Source organism: Oryx dammah, unplaced genomic scaffold, assembly GCF_014754425.2.
Source record: "Oryx dammah isolate SB20612 unplaced genomic scaffold, SCBI_Odam_1.1 HiC_scaffold_7, whole genome shotgun sequence".
Lineage (NCBI taxonomy): Eukaryota > Metazoa > Chordata > Mammalia > Artiodactyla > Bovidae > Oryx > Oryx dammah.
This window is the reverse complement of record NW_024070191.1, coordinates 13,038,091-13,053,343: the sequence shown is the minus strand read 5'-3', so window position 1 is coordinate 13,053,343 and position 15,253 is coordinate 13,038,091. Positions and strand designations below refer to the sequence as shown.

The window sequence follows — 15,253 nt, the reverse complement described above, 5'->3', positions numbered from 1 at the left end:
CATCCTTTTCTCTACACATTAAAATCAGGATTAAAAAAAAATCAGGTAAATGCTTCTGGTGTCTAAGAGTTTATGAAGGGCGTACAGGTCAGTAAAATTTATGAACTGGAACTAATTTCCTTGTCTCTGTGAGCCAAAATTTCCATCATTTAACTTCCAAATGCATAAACATAAATTACTTCAAAAATTAATTTTTCAAACAGGTAAGCCCTACTGTTGATCTCTATCTGCTCTACTTTCATAGCACAGAATTCAAAGAACACAAAATAACTGGGAACTTATTGAAAAGTAAATATCTGCTAATGGTGTCCCAAAAGGTAGACTATAAACTGGTAATAATATTCAGACCACATTAAATATTTTCAAGTGCCAGGTATAAACCACCAATCAAACATTTTAATATAATCAACTTCAGATGTGTAAAAACAAGTTCTTTGGTTTCATTTTTAAAGGCATATATTTATGTTTTTCATTAGCCTTAATGTGTATTTGGAAGGACCTTAATTTCTAAGGCTCTAAACTTAAGAGGAAAAACTTAAATTCTCACGTGTCTCTTATCTTTCAATAGAGTCTCTGAATAAATACAGTATGAGAAAGTTTGAACCAAGCTATTTATCTGGACAGATTCTGATATGCTTGGCTGCCGCTGCTGCTACTGCTGCTAAGTCGCTTCAGTCGTGTCCGACTCTGTGCGACCCCACAGACAGTAGCCCATCAGGCTCCGCAGTCCCTGGGATTCTCCAGGCAAGAATACTGGAGTGGGTTACCATTTGATATGCTTGGCACTTAGGCAGAAAAGATAAGGCTAAGGTTTGTAAATCCAGTCTTATGAGTACAAAATGCTGCATGCACACAGCTGGAACTCGCAGCCCCTTTCTGGCCCCCCTCTCATCCGCCAGCGACGCTATAATCAGGGCCCTTCCACACGGATAACTTACGTCCCCAGAGATGCTGGTTTGTGAGCCCGCGTCTAGGGTCTGTCTGGAGAGGGAGAGATGCGAGTTCACGGGACTGGATCTCAGGTCTGGCTCAGATGTGCCGATGCTCTGGTCCACATGAAACCGCCCCTGCAGCTTAGCAAGGCTCTGTTCAGGAAACACAAAGCACTTCGTAGAGCCGAGCACTGAAGAGGGTGAAACTTCCCCAACAGGAAAAATTACGTCGAAAGAGCTAATCTCAGTGGAAACAACAATTCCTTTATCTTATTGGGTGTTTATCACTTTAAATGAATGAAAAAATAAGGGTACAAGACAGTTTTTGCACATATATGCAGACTCTGAAAATATGTGAGATCATATTAAAACAGGCTATCTTCTCTTTCTCAAGACAGCCTGGGAATTCTTCACCCTGTGAATCATGATATCTTTATATTTAATAGATGCATTTCTTATTTAAAAATTTTTTTGAATTAATTTTTAATTGAAGTATAGTTGAATTATAATGTTGGGGTAATTACTGCTGTACAGCAAAGTGACTCCGTTACACATACAAATGCATTTCTCTTTTTGAAAAATTTGTTAACAAGTCTATTTTAATGAGGGCTACCCATTTTATGCAGTAGAAATTCTGGAGACATGGGATACCAATAATGCAATCTCATTTTAGATAAAGTAGGCAAACTTCCTTAACTAATGTCTACAGTTATGCCATTTGATATCTGGATAGGATCCAAGAGATTATTTAGCTCACATAGACGTTAGAGATTAGGAACTGAGGCCCAGAAGCTGCAGTCGATCAGTACCTGCAATGATGTTTGTTTTGGGAAAGTGCATAATTAGAGTTGAACATGGCTGCTGTCAGCATCCAGGTTTAATATAGGGAGTTTATTTTAGAAGGAAGATGTGAGCCAGTGATAGCATTAAAAATGAAAAATCTAAACTTCTACCAACAACCCCCCCCTTACAAAACACTAACCAAAACGTAAGAAGCTCATTATTATCAGCTTTAAGAAGAGCCAGGATTTATTCCTGATATATAAAATCCTCATGATAAGAAATTAGGACTATCAGAGATCTGATACTTGTTTTTCACCTAACCTCTATTTTCTTTCAAAGGCATTTTTATACAAAATATATATTTTTATATAAAATGTATGAGGGATAAAACGTAAATGTTCACATGGAATAATACATTACAAAAAAGAACAATGAATCCTTTTAAAGACTTTGGACAAGTCTCTTCTACATTTTTCTTGTGAACAGTGAAAAGATGTATATTTTTCAAACCTATCTGGAATGACCATGAATTCAATTAATTTAGTAGGTCATGACTAGTATGTTTTAAAATGAAATAGAGGAGACTAGGAAATAAAATCAAAGTATACTACTAGTATCAAAAGCAAGCATATTTCAGTGAAATTTGGCATGTGTTTGTATATCTACAGGTGAAGATATTTGTGTTACTGTGTTTTGACGAAAAATATATTTCTTACCGTGGGTCATATCCAAAGAGGTTTGAAAGTCACAGAAGATATCTAAAGTCCTTTTCAGCTCTGTTGTTGATTTCTAGATCTATTACTTTACATATTTTAGTAATTTAAAAGTTATCTAATTTTTAAACTTAATCTGGCCTATGTGTAAATTCAAAGTTTACAGGAAGAATCAAATAGGACTTAAAATTGGTAAATTATGAGGGTCCAATGTAAATCTGTACAAGAACCATTAACTTTTTTTCGGGGATGACTGATTTAATCAGCAGGCTCACTGTAGAACAACAACAAAAAGTGTATCCAAGTAAAGTTCTGTATGCGTTTTGGGCATATTAGAACCATCTATTCTGAAGCAAGACTGCCTGGGTTTGAACCTCTGTCCTGCCACTTATCGGCTGTGTGACTTTCAGTAACTTAACTTTGCTGTACGGTGGTTTTCGTATCTGTAAGTTGAGGATAATAACAGAGCCTATCTTTAGGGCTGCCGTGAGAATTAAATGAAGTATTTCTATGCAAAGCAGGCAGAAGACCGTCTGGCCTGAAGTCAGTATTTTAAGTATTTGCTATTATTACCGTTGTCTTTTATATTTAATTGCTTCTTGAAAGCTATTTTAAAAATCCCCCAATGCAAAATTATATGGGTTCAAGAATATTCACTTGTATTCAACCAGAATTTTGGAAACTGACATTAAGTAGCTGAATATTTTATTTAAATGCAGAGGCGCTGTTCACCATGGGCTGAAACATTTTTTGAAAGACACAGACTAAATCCTCACCCAGCCAGGTGAAGAATTCCAAATATCTGAACTATTACAAAGAATTCTCAGTGCTTGTGATAATTATGGGATAGAAGGAGGGGAGGAGGAGGAAGAGATACCTCTTAAAAAAAAAAAACTTGACTGTATGTGCTATATATAGATGCAGAACACTGCTCCTGCAACGGCTGTTTTATCTACACGTGGGGCTGGACCAGTGGGGCTGGACCAGTGGAGCTGGACTAGTGGAGCTCAGGTCCGTAAGGTGAGGCGTGTACAGGTGTGACCAGGGCGTCTAGTGCCGTCGACCCGTCTCCCAGGTGACTCCATAGCTGGGGCCCCCCCCCCCCCCCCCCCGCGCCCCCCCTGCCCCCCCCCCCCCCCCCCCGCTGGCTCAGCATCTCTCCGTGCCACACCCAGCTAGCACTTGAGAATCTCCTGGGGTGGGGAGTAAGTTTTCTAAGCTCCTCGCACCCCTCCCACACTTCTCAAGGCCTATTATCTAGTTACTGATGGCAGGCGACATGCCCTTTCTATATCCTGGGCTAAGGATCACTGGTTTAGATAACCCTGCCTATCAGGGCCCGCCTGAAGTTTGCAGTGAGTTGCAGGGCGCACCAAGACGGCAATCTCCATACATGGGCTCCAGGATCCACCAGCCCCTGTCTCAAAGGTCACCCAAAGCCAGCCTTCAAATAAGCATGTCGGAGCCTTAGAGCTCATCTGTCCTCCTCCAAGGCAGCGGCTGGCTCAGTACCTGTAACCATCTCCAATGAGATGATGATGGGGTGCAGGCAGGGGTGGGGGGGATGGGGTCGTGGTGGAAAGGGGCCATCCAGACTCTGTTGGAGAACTTTCTGCTCAAGGACGATTTCTGAGGCCCAAGAAGGTAGTAGTTTGGCTTGACCCACAAAAATGTTCTATCACATACCTGCATCAGATCTTGTTTTTCTTTTTCTCCTGAGCTAATAGCCTTTCTGATAGATTTCAGTTCCGTTAGGATGGCTTTGGCTTCACTGAGTTCATAGCCACTCTGGCCTCCAGACATTTTTTTATCAATTCTGTTAAAAGAGAGGGCGAAAAAAACAATCAGAGAATGTCAGAGTACAGGCTAAACAGACCTTGGGAATTGGGTGTGGGGATGTCGTGGTTAGCTGATGTTTACTGCTGGACTCACACACAGCAGCTTCAGGGTGGTGGTCTCTCCTCCTTTCTCTTCTGACCGCTTCAAGCTGAGACCCCTGCCACCCCCGACCTCATACCCAGCCCACTGCCATCAGCGTCAGGCTTCTTTCTTTCTTTCTTTCTTTTTCAGGCTTCTTGTTTACGGTCTGGTTGGGTGGTCCCACCGCTGGCTGAACTCAAACCTCATCACACGCTGATCCTGGCAAAGGTTCGGGGTCCGGGGAACTGATTTAGCAGGAAGACAGAAATGCCAGTAAACTGGGCGAGCCCAGGAACCTTGGGATTCATCACTGCCGTCTAATTTTACACACTGCGACATCTGTGCAAAAACCTAGCACAGGGTACAGTCTGGTGACCGTTAATAAAGGGTGGTGATTTTCCCTTATACTAGTGAGTATCCTATAATGCTTGGATTGTTTGGTTAGTTCCTTGTTTCTTTATAAATATATGAAAAGTATTCTATTTTCATGACAGTTATGAGTCAAGATAACATTGCCTGTCTTGCTGAATGAGTTCAAATCTAGGAACAAGACACAAGGGCAGATGTGTTCATTTGTCCATTAATGTTGAATCAAGAGCTCCCAGTGAGTTTGTTGACTAGTACTTGGTAAGCAGTACTTGCTTACTGAACATCCACATAGTTCACAGGGTCACCCTACGTCAGAGGATTTCAGGTAACTGAAGGGGTCACAGGGCCCAACCAAATGACCTAATGCTTAAAAAGAAAAAAAGGCTAAAGTTCTTCATCATCACCTATGTAGCTTGGGACTCACTAGGAAAAACCTGGGCTTTACTTCAGAAACACATAGCCACCCCCTTGTCCCACCAGCCAACAGCGCTATGACACAACGATCTCGGGTATGTCCTTGTCTAATTCCCAGACTCTCCAGAGATACGGCACCTACTAAATCACAGAAGATTGTCTTTGAGCTAATTTGGTTTAAAATATTTACTAATTTGTATTTATTTCAATGTGAAGGGTATAGTCTGAAAAAAAAAATTAACGTCATATTATCTTATTCACTCTTCTAAAGTTTACTCAAATGAGGGCAGTTTGTAGATAACTTATTTTTACAAGTAGCACTTTAGAAAATATTTTATGGTGCTGAACAAGTAATTAAAGTCTGAAAGAACCTAATAAAAATAAATCTTGTCATAAATCAATTCTATAATAAAGTACATACAACCAGTGCCACTGGACGGGCCAAAGCAGAAATACGCCTCTCTTGCTGGTGTCCATCTACACACAAGCTACACTACTGCTGAAGGCCAAAGTCCAACTTGGGACCACAGCCTGAAATGAATAGCACAGAGAATAAAACTACATTCATTCGTCCAGCATAAACGATGGCACCAAGTAGAATGACAACCGGGGCTTAAACTGGTGCACATTCCACAAAATTATTCCATTTTACTGTGAGTGTGAAGTTGCAAAATCCTACAGCGGGATTCTGCTTAAATTTATTCCTGAAATATATTTTCGGTCATAACCCCAAGTAAGATTCCCTTTAGTATCAGGAACGTGATTTCTTGAAAAATATGGTCTCTGGGTATAATAAATTATTATTCAATCTTCTGGTAGTATGGTGGTAAACATTTGAATGAAAACAGCTTTATTCTTTCTATAGTTAAGATGCACGAGGGGCGTCTAACGTTAGATATGGTATCTCTCTGCTCTTGCTTCCTCAGATTAGAATCGCTGCAAGAGAAAGCCTGGGTTTCTACAACAAATGGCTATTGTTTTCTTGTGGAATGTTATTGACAGATTCTTAAACATGCCTTGGATTCCTATAAAAATTGCTTGCAAGCAAACTGCTTTGAAACAATATATCATTGTTACATCCATATAACAAAAACAGTAAGTTTGGCTAACCTTTAATCCTGGTGGTGACATGAGTTATAATTTCGTGTGTCTTAAAAGTATGTAACGTGTGGCTAAATGCTTCCTGGTGTTCCTACCCTGACGCCCTTCTGTATGTTGATGGACAACTGACTAAACAACACATTTAGGGGAAGCCAGGTCTGCCCAGGTTTTGGGGGTGTGCTGCAACCTCCACAGAGGTTCTCTGAACAGAGCTGGACCTGAGAACCATGTGGGGGTCTTGGGATGGAGACCAGACACGTGTATTTTTTTTAAGAGTTCCTCAGATTGTTCTAATATGCAGTCAGGTTGGAGAACCACCAGGGTGGGAGCATCTGAAAGAATCTCACGGTCATGATCACTGAGTGTCAAAACCAAAGACTGAGCCGGAACACCAAGTGTCTGAGATGAAAGTCACGTGGCTGGTGACAGAGAGGAGCGATGGGGATCCCGAAATACAGCTCTTCAACCAAACACACAGAACGATCTGCTCAGATGGCCCGGCCACTGAACACGTGGGAATCTTTAAGGGGGTGACACCTTGCTGCCTCGGATGCTGCGGAGGCAGACGGAGGAAGGGTGTAAACCTGCCTGGAGAGGAGCCCCTTGGGAAGTCCCGGTGAATCCTGCCTCACTGCTGGGGCCCCACATGGGGTGGCGGGAGAGAAGAAGGGGACTGGAAGGGCCGCCGGATGCCTTTCAAGGGACGATGGCTTCAGCCCTCCCCGAGGCCGTGGGCTTTGTGAACCACCACCACGTCCCTGCCTCGGAGACCCTAGGGTGGGCGCTGCGGGAGCTGGACGCCTGGGTGCACGTCGGGGTCTGGGAACAGGGCAGGGAGCCCCAGTCCTTCGACCCACCCTCCATCATCAGCATTCTCCTTTGACCTGGCTCAGCCTGGGGCCGGGTCCAGCGGACTTCAGCACAAAGCAGGAAAGGGCAGAGGGAACTCGGGGACCCAGACATGCACTTGGCCCCTCTGCAGACACCCCTGACTGGCTCCGTGAGGGCGGGAAGCATCAGAGGCAGACAGGCCCCTGGGTTGGGCTCCACAGAGAACCTGGTCACCCCAGCCCATCCTGGGCCCCATCTTCCCGCTCCGTCTCCACCTAAGGCCAGCTGGTGGGCCTACAGGATGAAGCTGAGTCTCTCACTTTGGTTTCCTTGGGTCTTCCACCTATTAGGGAAAACTTCAGACCTTTTCAAAATGTATAGTAGATTTTCCCAAGTGTTTTTTTTATTGTTCTATGGTTGATTGTTTTCTTGTGGTTTTTTTTTTTTTTTTGGTGCCAAGCTTTGCGCCTCCTACTTGACTACTCTTTGAGAAAACTCTTATGTCGTCTGCACTTCTGCTTTCTTTGGACTGGCTCAGGGGTCTTGGATTATTTGAGAGTTAATTTCATTATTTTCATACTCACTGTTTCAGAGTGGCGAAGCCTTGTTCTTTATAGAGCAATTCCTGCTTCATCTGTGAGAGTTCTCGCTTCAGCTTTTTGACCTTTTGTGAGAAAATGTAAATATGAATGTTTGTAAATAATTAGCAACACAGTTTTAAAAGGTAACCTATTAGTAAACTATTAAACACATAAACACAGCCACTGGTTTAACGTTTACTCGACTCGTTTCCCCTGGATATAAATTCCATGGAAAGAGATTAATAAGTTCAGATTAGTGGTGATGTATATTATTACTCAAAGTTGCTCTCCTTATCTTATGTAGCAGAGTTGCTCTGAGCTGGGCATCATGACTGGCAGTGCCAGGCGGCACTTCTCTGGCTACCCCACAAAGGCCATTTCTCTGTTTTGTTCAGTTCGCAGTATTTTCCAAGAGCTGGAATTGTCTGTGTACTGGTTTCCTGGCTGTCCCCCATGGCAGAGTAAGCGGCATCACTTTGGCTGCACCCCCAAACTTGCAGAGTGACACCAGGTGAACACCACGGTGTCAATACATAATTTGTTGTCGAACGGGTAACAATTATTTTTTCCCCATTATCTTTGGAAATAAGAATACTAAAACCTCCAGGTCAGAGATATGGTACAAGCCTGGTTCAGTCACAAACTAAAGGTCTTCTCATGGGTGTCAGAAGCTTATTTCCATATAGTAAGTTGCAGCCTGAAGTTTTAAGCACGTTCTGGTGTATAGTAATTCCATGTGTTTTGCACTTTTATTTCCTGTTTACTCATTCCATAAATATGTGTTGACTTCCCACAGTGTGTCAGACCCTGGGTCTGAAAGTGTGAACACAACAGATCTGATCTTTGCCTTTATGGGTTTTATAGAACAACGAGGGAGCCTGACAGTGAGCAAATAATCGTCCAATGAAATAAACCTTACCAATTGCCATTGGTGACTGAAAAGAAAAGCACAGGATACTTCAAGATATAAAATGGGGACAGAGGGACTTCCCTGGCCAGAAGGCCCACAGGCCTCACTGATAGAAGGGTCCCTGCTGGGTGGAGCTTGTGCACACACCCTAAGCTGCGCGGGGCCAGGGCAACCTCAGCAGGCGTCTGGGATTTAGAGATGCTGCCACTGCTGGGTTACAGAGGTGCCGTGTGGGGCAGGAGGTGGGATCGGAAAAGGAGGCCCGCTGACACAGCACCCGAAGCCACGCTGAGGATCTCTAAATCTCCTCCTAAGAACGATGAGAATCAGGGCGGGATTGTAGAGCAGGAGCTGCTTCGTGGCTGCAGAAGGCCACTGCGGTGACTACGGTGGCCCAAAGGGGCCGTCCTGCCTGCAAGGTGGGCGGGCGTGCTACAGGGGCCGCTTCAGAGGTGGGGCCCACAGCACGGGGTGATGGCCCCAGGGTGGGCGGTGAGGGAGAAGATGTGCCAAAAGGGAAAGGGAAAGTAGCTCAGTTGCGTCCGACTCTTTGAGACCCCATGACTACACAATCCATGGAATTCTCCAGGCCAGATTACTAGCCTGGGTAGCCTTTCCCTTCTCCGGGGATCTTCCGGACCCAGGGATCGAACCCAGCTCTCCCACACTGCAGGTGGATTCTTTACCAGCTGAGCCACCAGGGAAGCCCAAGAATACTGAAGTGAGTAGCCTATCCCTGCTCAGCGGATCTTCCCGACACAGGAATTGAACTGGGGTCTCCTGCACTGCAGGCGGATTCTTTACCAGCTAAGCCACTCGTCAAAGGTCACTTCCAAAACATGAAGGTGCTCTCATGGGGAGGGGGACCGGATTTGGGGTGGGGGTGGGGGATCAAGGGTTTCTGGTAAGACAATTATTTTTCTGATACCCGCAGCACTTCGGAAGCAACTGCAACTGTCCAGACTAGAAATATAGAAGGGAGGGTCACTGACATAAGGATGTGGTTTTTACATGCATGCGCGTAAGTGAGATCATCTAGAGAGAGCTTGTGCGCAGAAGGGACCAAAGTTCAAAAACAGAACTCGGGTGTCTGCAGCGCTCAGAGGTCCATGAGCGGAGGAGATACAGGACATGGTGAGGCAGAGGCAAGAGAAGCCAGGGAAACAGACAGCACTGTGGACCAGAAGGGAAAAATGTCAAGAGGGAGAGCCATTCTGAGGACTCAGACGCGAGGGCGGTATGACACTCACAATTCTAGACTGTGAGGCCCAATATTTTGGATACAGTAGATGCTGCATAATTTACCTGCTGGGTTTACCAGAAGGCTTAACAGTTTGAGCCCTAATGCACTTCTATTTTATTAGGGAAAAGGAAACAGAAATAATTGTGTTAGAAGAACATGTATGTCTGTGTGTGTGTAACCGAATCACTCTGCTGTATAAGAGGGATGAACAACATTGCAAATCAACTATACTTCAATAAAAGTAAACTAAAACAGTTGTGTTGCAGGGCCCAATTCCTAACTACACAGAGAGGTACGAATGATGCTCCTGGACCCCAAGGAGGAGAGGATTTCCCTGGCCAGGGGAGGAGGGCTAGCCTGGGAGAGGAGGATCTTGAAGGGGCTTTAACATTCACACAGAGCAACAAGCTCACACACACTGTCCAGCGAAGACACTGCAGTTTTAGCATCAGACTCTGACCACATCAGGAGCCATCAACAATCTCAGTTCAGTCCACGTGCGATTCTACTTCTGACAGCACTCTCAAACAGTTTTCTACCAAAAAAGACCAGCATTTTTACTTAAAAAGAACAATAGTAGCAGCAGCAGAAATCCAAAAGATCAATAGTAACTCAAATAGCTGGGCTGAAACTTGTGTCTACCTTTGAAAACACAGGTGATAGAAGCATGATGCTATTTATCTATTGAGCCCTCTTGGAACAACTGAATTAAAAGTGTCTCTCACAGACATAAAACTTGAAAATCATTTGGACTTCGATGACACACCCATCTAATTTCTTTCAAAAATGATCATTTAAGGACTTCCCTGGTGGCTCAGAGGTTAAAGCATCTGCCTCTAACGCGGGAGACCTGGGTTTGATCCCTGGGTCAGGAAGATCCCCTGGAGAAGGAAATGGCAACCCACTCCAGTATTCTTGCCAGGAGAATCCCATGGACGGAGGAGCCTGGTGGGCTGCAGTCCACGGGGTTGCAAAGAGTCGGACACGACTGAGCGACTTAACTTTCAGTTAACTGGTGCTACAGTGGATGAGAATCTGCCAGTCAATGCAGGAGACACGCGTTCCACCCCTGGGCCGAGAGGATCCCACGTGTCACGGAGTGACTAGCAGTGTGCGCCACAGCTACCAAGCCTGCGCGCTGCAACTATTGAAATCTGTGTGCCTAGAGTCTGTGCTCTGCAACAAGAGAGGCCACTGCCAAGAAGAGTTGCCCCTGCTCACTGCAACTAGAGAAAACCCATGCACAGCAACAAAGGTTCAGAGCAGTCCAAAAAAAAAAAACTTTGTTTTTTTTTAAATGATCATTTAAAATTTAAATAAATTTCTGACAACTCAGACTCTGCTCTGCTTAAGTGACGTGAGGCTGTATTGTGTGCTGGGTGACAATGAGAGAGGAGACGGACGCACCTGTGCTTTCCTTTCTCCTCCGTTATTTACTTTACCTACACTTGACTGGAAGCTACTGCTTTTATATTGGGGAGGCTACTGAATGGATTACATGAGTGATTCTCAGCTGCCTAACATCAAGGTGCATTTTATTTTGTTAAGGATGAAAATGTTTGATTCTATTGTAATGATAAGTGAAAACAGGTATTATTTTCAACTCAAAGTTATTTGGTATTGTTTCTGGTTTTTAAGAGTTTGGTCTTGGGACTTCCCAGGTGGCCCAGGAGCTAAGACTCCTTGCTCCCAATGCAGGGGTCACGGGTTCGATCCCTGGTCAGGAAACTAGATCCCACACACAGCCAAATAAAGATCCTACATGCTGAAACTGAAAAAACTTCTGCATGCTGCAGCCAAGACCTGGTGCAGCCAAATAAATAGATAACAGAAATATTTAAAAATAAAAAGAAAATAAAATAGAATCCATTTCTATTTCTTATATAGGTCAAAGTTGCAAATGGAACTCTGTTAGAATACAATTGTATTTTTTAAAAAAGAGAGTTTGATTGTTAAATGTCCAACACCTTTTCTTCTCAGAGAGCCATTTGACGTCTTTAGCTATCACTGTTTTCTACTCTCATTCTCCAACCCAGTTTCAATGCAGGACACAGAACATAAAAACAAATACCCTCAGGTCACAGCAAAGGGTTACACCAGTGTTGACTGGCATGTTTAGCACAATGTGGACTCTCAGTTCAGTTCAGTTCAGTCGCTCAGTCGTGTCCAACTCTTTGCGACCCCATGGACTGCAGCACGCCAGGTGTCCCTGTCCATCACCAACTCGCAGAGTTTACTCAAACTCATGTCCATTCAGTCAGCGATGTCATCCAACCATCTCACCCTCTGTCGTCCCCTTCTCCCCCCGCCTTCAATCTTTCCCAGCATCAGGGTCTTTTCTAATGAGTCAGCTCTTTGCATCAGGTGGCCAAAGGACTGGAGTTTCAGCCTCAACATCAGTCCTTCCAATGAATATTCAGGACTGATCTCCTTTAGGATTGACTGGTTGGATCTCCTTGCAGTCCAAGGGACTCTCAAGAGTCTTCTCCAGCACCACAGTTCAAAAGCATCAAATCTTTGGCGCTCAGCCCTCTTTATAGTCCAACTCTCACATCCATATATGACTGCTGGAAAAACCATAGCCTTGACTAGACAGACCTTTTTTGGCAAGTAGTGTCTCTGCTTTTTAATATGCTGCCTAGGTTGGTCATAACTTCTCTTCCAAGGAGCAAGTGTCTTAATTTTGTGGCTGCAGTCACCATCTGCAGTGATTTTGGAGCCCCCAAATATAAAGTCTGACACTGTTTCCACTGTTTCCCCATCTATTTGCCATGAAGTGATGGGACCAGATGTCATGATCTTAGTTTTCTGAATGTTGAGTTTTAAGCCAACTTTTTCACTCTCCTCTTTCACTTTCATCAAGAGGCTCTTTAGTTCCTCTTCACTTTCTGCCATAAGGGTGGTGTCATCTGCATATCTGAGGCTATTGATATTTCCCCTGGCATTCTTGATTCCAGCTTGTGCTTCATCCAGCCCAGCATTTCTCGTGATGTACTCTGCATATAAGTTAAATAAGCAGGGTGACAATATACAGCCTTGACGTACTCCTTTCCCTATTTGGAACCAGTCTGTTGTTCCATGTCCAGTTCTAACTGTTGCTTCCTGACCTGCATACAGATTTCTCAAAAGGCAGGTCAGGTGATCTGGTATTCCCATCTCTTTCAGAATTTTCCACAGTTTATTGTGATCCACACAGTCAAAGGCTTTGGCATAGTCAATAAAGCAGAAATAGATGTTTTTCTGGAACTCTCTTGCTTTTTCCATGATCCAGTGGACGTTGGCAATTTGATTTGTGGTTCCTCTGCCTTTTCTAAAAATGTGGACTAAAAAATTGTGGACGAAAATAATGTGGACTCTCTAAAAAAAACATGGACTCTACTTGGAGGCAAAGATGAGAGGTAACAGTCCAGGCACTTCACGTGTTCCAGGCACTGTCCTCTCAATCCTCACAACTACTTAATTAGACAGATACAGTTTTAATGCTTATTTTACAAGTGAGGGATCTCAGTACTAGAGAATAAGTAATCCACTGAAGTTACTCTGCTACTAAGCAACAGAGAGTGGTCTAGAACCCTGGAGAATTTTTGAAAACTACAATTATAAAGGTTTTAGTTATCAGTGGTATGATAATACATGTAAGATCAGAAACAATCTTTGTTGCTCAGTCAGTAAGTCGTATATGACTCTTTGAGACCCCACGGGACTGCAGCATGCCAGTTTCCCCTGTCCTTCATTATATCCTGGAGTTTGCTCAAACTCATATCCATTGACTCAATGATGCCATCCAACCATCTCATCTTCTGTCGCCCCCCTTCTCCTCCTGCCCTCAATCTTTCCCAGTATCAGGGTCTTTTCCAATGAGTCTGCTCTTGGCATCAGGTGGCCAAAGTATTGGAGCTTCAGCGTCAGTTCTTCCAGTGAATATTCAGGACTGATTTCCTTTAGGATTGACTGGTTTGATCTCTTCACTGTCCAAGGGATTCTCAAGAGTCTTCCCCAGCACCATAATTCAAAAGCATCAGTTCTTCAGCTCTCAGCCTTCTTTATGGTCCAACTCTCACATCTGTACATGACTACGGGAAAAACCATAGCTTTGACTATATGGACCTCTGTCAGCAAAGACAAACTAGACCTGTGGCAAAAATGGCCTACATAAAAACCTAACAAATAAGCTAAGCATAAAGACGTCACTCATGTCTAGTCAAGAGACAATCCCTATTGGTAGCAATTTACATTCTCAGAAGGCATATTTCTTCCTATTTGAAGCACACAGTTACGGTTTTTGTAGGTTAGTTACAGCACTGGTTACAGTGCCATTGTTTGACGTGCACATGAGCTAACTCTGTTCACAGTTATAAACTAACCCTTACGTTGAACCACTATTCTTTTAGAATCTATGGACACAATTACAAATAGGTGAGATTGTGGATAGCTCTTCTGAGTCCATCACCATTGCTAAAAATAATTCAAAGTGAATTAATATTAACAATGTGTGAGTACATATATTTAAGAACAAAAGACATCATACTGTTATCAATAGCAATGCCCAGGAACCAGCTATGTATTTTGCATGGAGAGCAAATAATTTAACCAAAGGAGCGTTTGCTTCCTTTTTGACACAATTAGAAGTTGGTTCATAGAGCACATGCTGTAGTAACATGCTGGAAGTCTCGAATGTGAGACTTCCTTGGTGGTCCAGCGGTTAAGGCTCTGCCTTCCAATGCAGGGGGTGCAGGTTAGATCACTAGGTGAGGACCTGAGATGCCCCCCAGCAAAAACACCAAAATATAAAGCAGAAACAATACTGCACCAAATTCAATAAAGACTAAAAATAATCTAAAACATTAACTAAGTTAATAAAAAATTTCTCAACTGCATCTGTATTTCTAAAGAAATTTATACTTTTACACTTCCAACATTGTATTTCAGTTTTATAAACAATCAGTAAAAGCAGTCAAAATTCACCAAAATTTTCCTGCATCAAATTTTTACCAAATCCCACTTGTTTGTAATTTTTGCTATGAACTTTTAAAAATATCAGTTTAGTTGAAGGTTTAGTTTATGTAAGATATTCTCCTGTCTATCATAAGTATCCATAATGAACAAATGAAATGATAAAATTTGGCTTTGTAAGTATCTATAATAAACAAATGAAATAATAAATTTTGGTATAAGTTTTTCACATTCCTCATCTTAAAAAAAAGATTTTTTTTTTTCCCCCCAAAATTGAAGAAGTCGAGGGGGCCTTGGAAAGCATCACTACGAACAAAGCTAGTAGAGGTGATGAAATTCCAGTTGAGCTGTTTCAAATCCTGAAAGATGATGCCCTGAAAGTGCTGCACTCAATATGCCAGCAAATTTGGAAAACTCACCAGTGGCCACAGGACTGGAAAAGGTCAGTTTTCCTTCCAATCCCAAAGAAAGGCAATGCCAAAGAATGCTCAAACTACCGCACA

At 43.2% G+C, this 15,253-nt stretch overlaps 1 protein-coding gene across 2 annotated transcripts in view; it reads right to left on the bottom strand.

Annotated features, from left to right (window-relative positions):
* WWC2 (WW and C2 domain containing 2) overlaps window positions 1–15,253 on the bottom strand; it is a 147,072-nt gene that overhangs the window by 42,309 nt on the left and 89,510 nt on the right. For both annotated transcript variants that reach the window (XM_040243024.1, XM_040243025.1), the window contains 3 exons: window positions 7,648–7,727; window positions 4,115–4,244; window positions 939–1,085 (listed from right to left, as the gene is read on the bottom strand). In XM_040243024.1, the coding sequence (XP_040098958.1) occupies window positions 939–1,085; window positions 4,115–4,244; window positions 7,648–7,727 (357 nt within the window). The remainder of the gene's footprint in view (window positions 1–938; window positions 1,086–4,114; window positions 4,245–7,647; window positions 7,728–15,253) is intronic.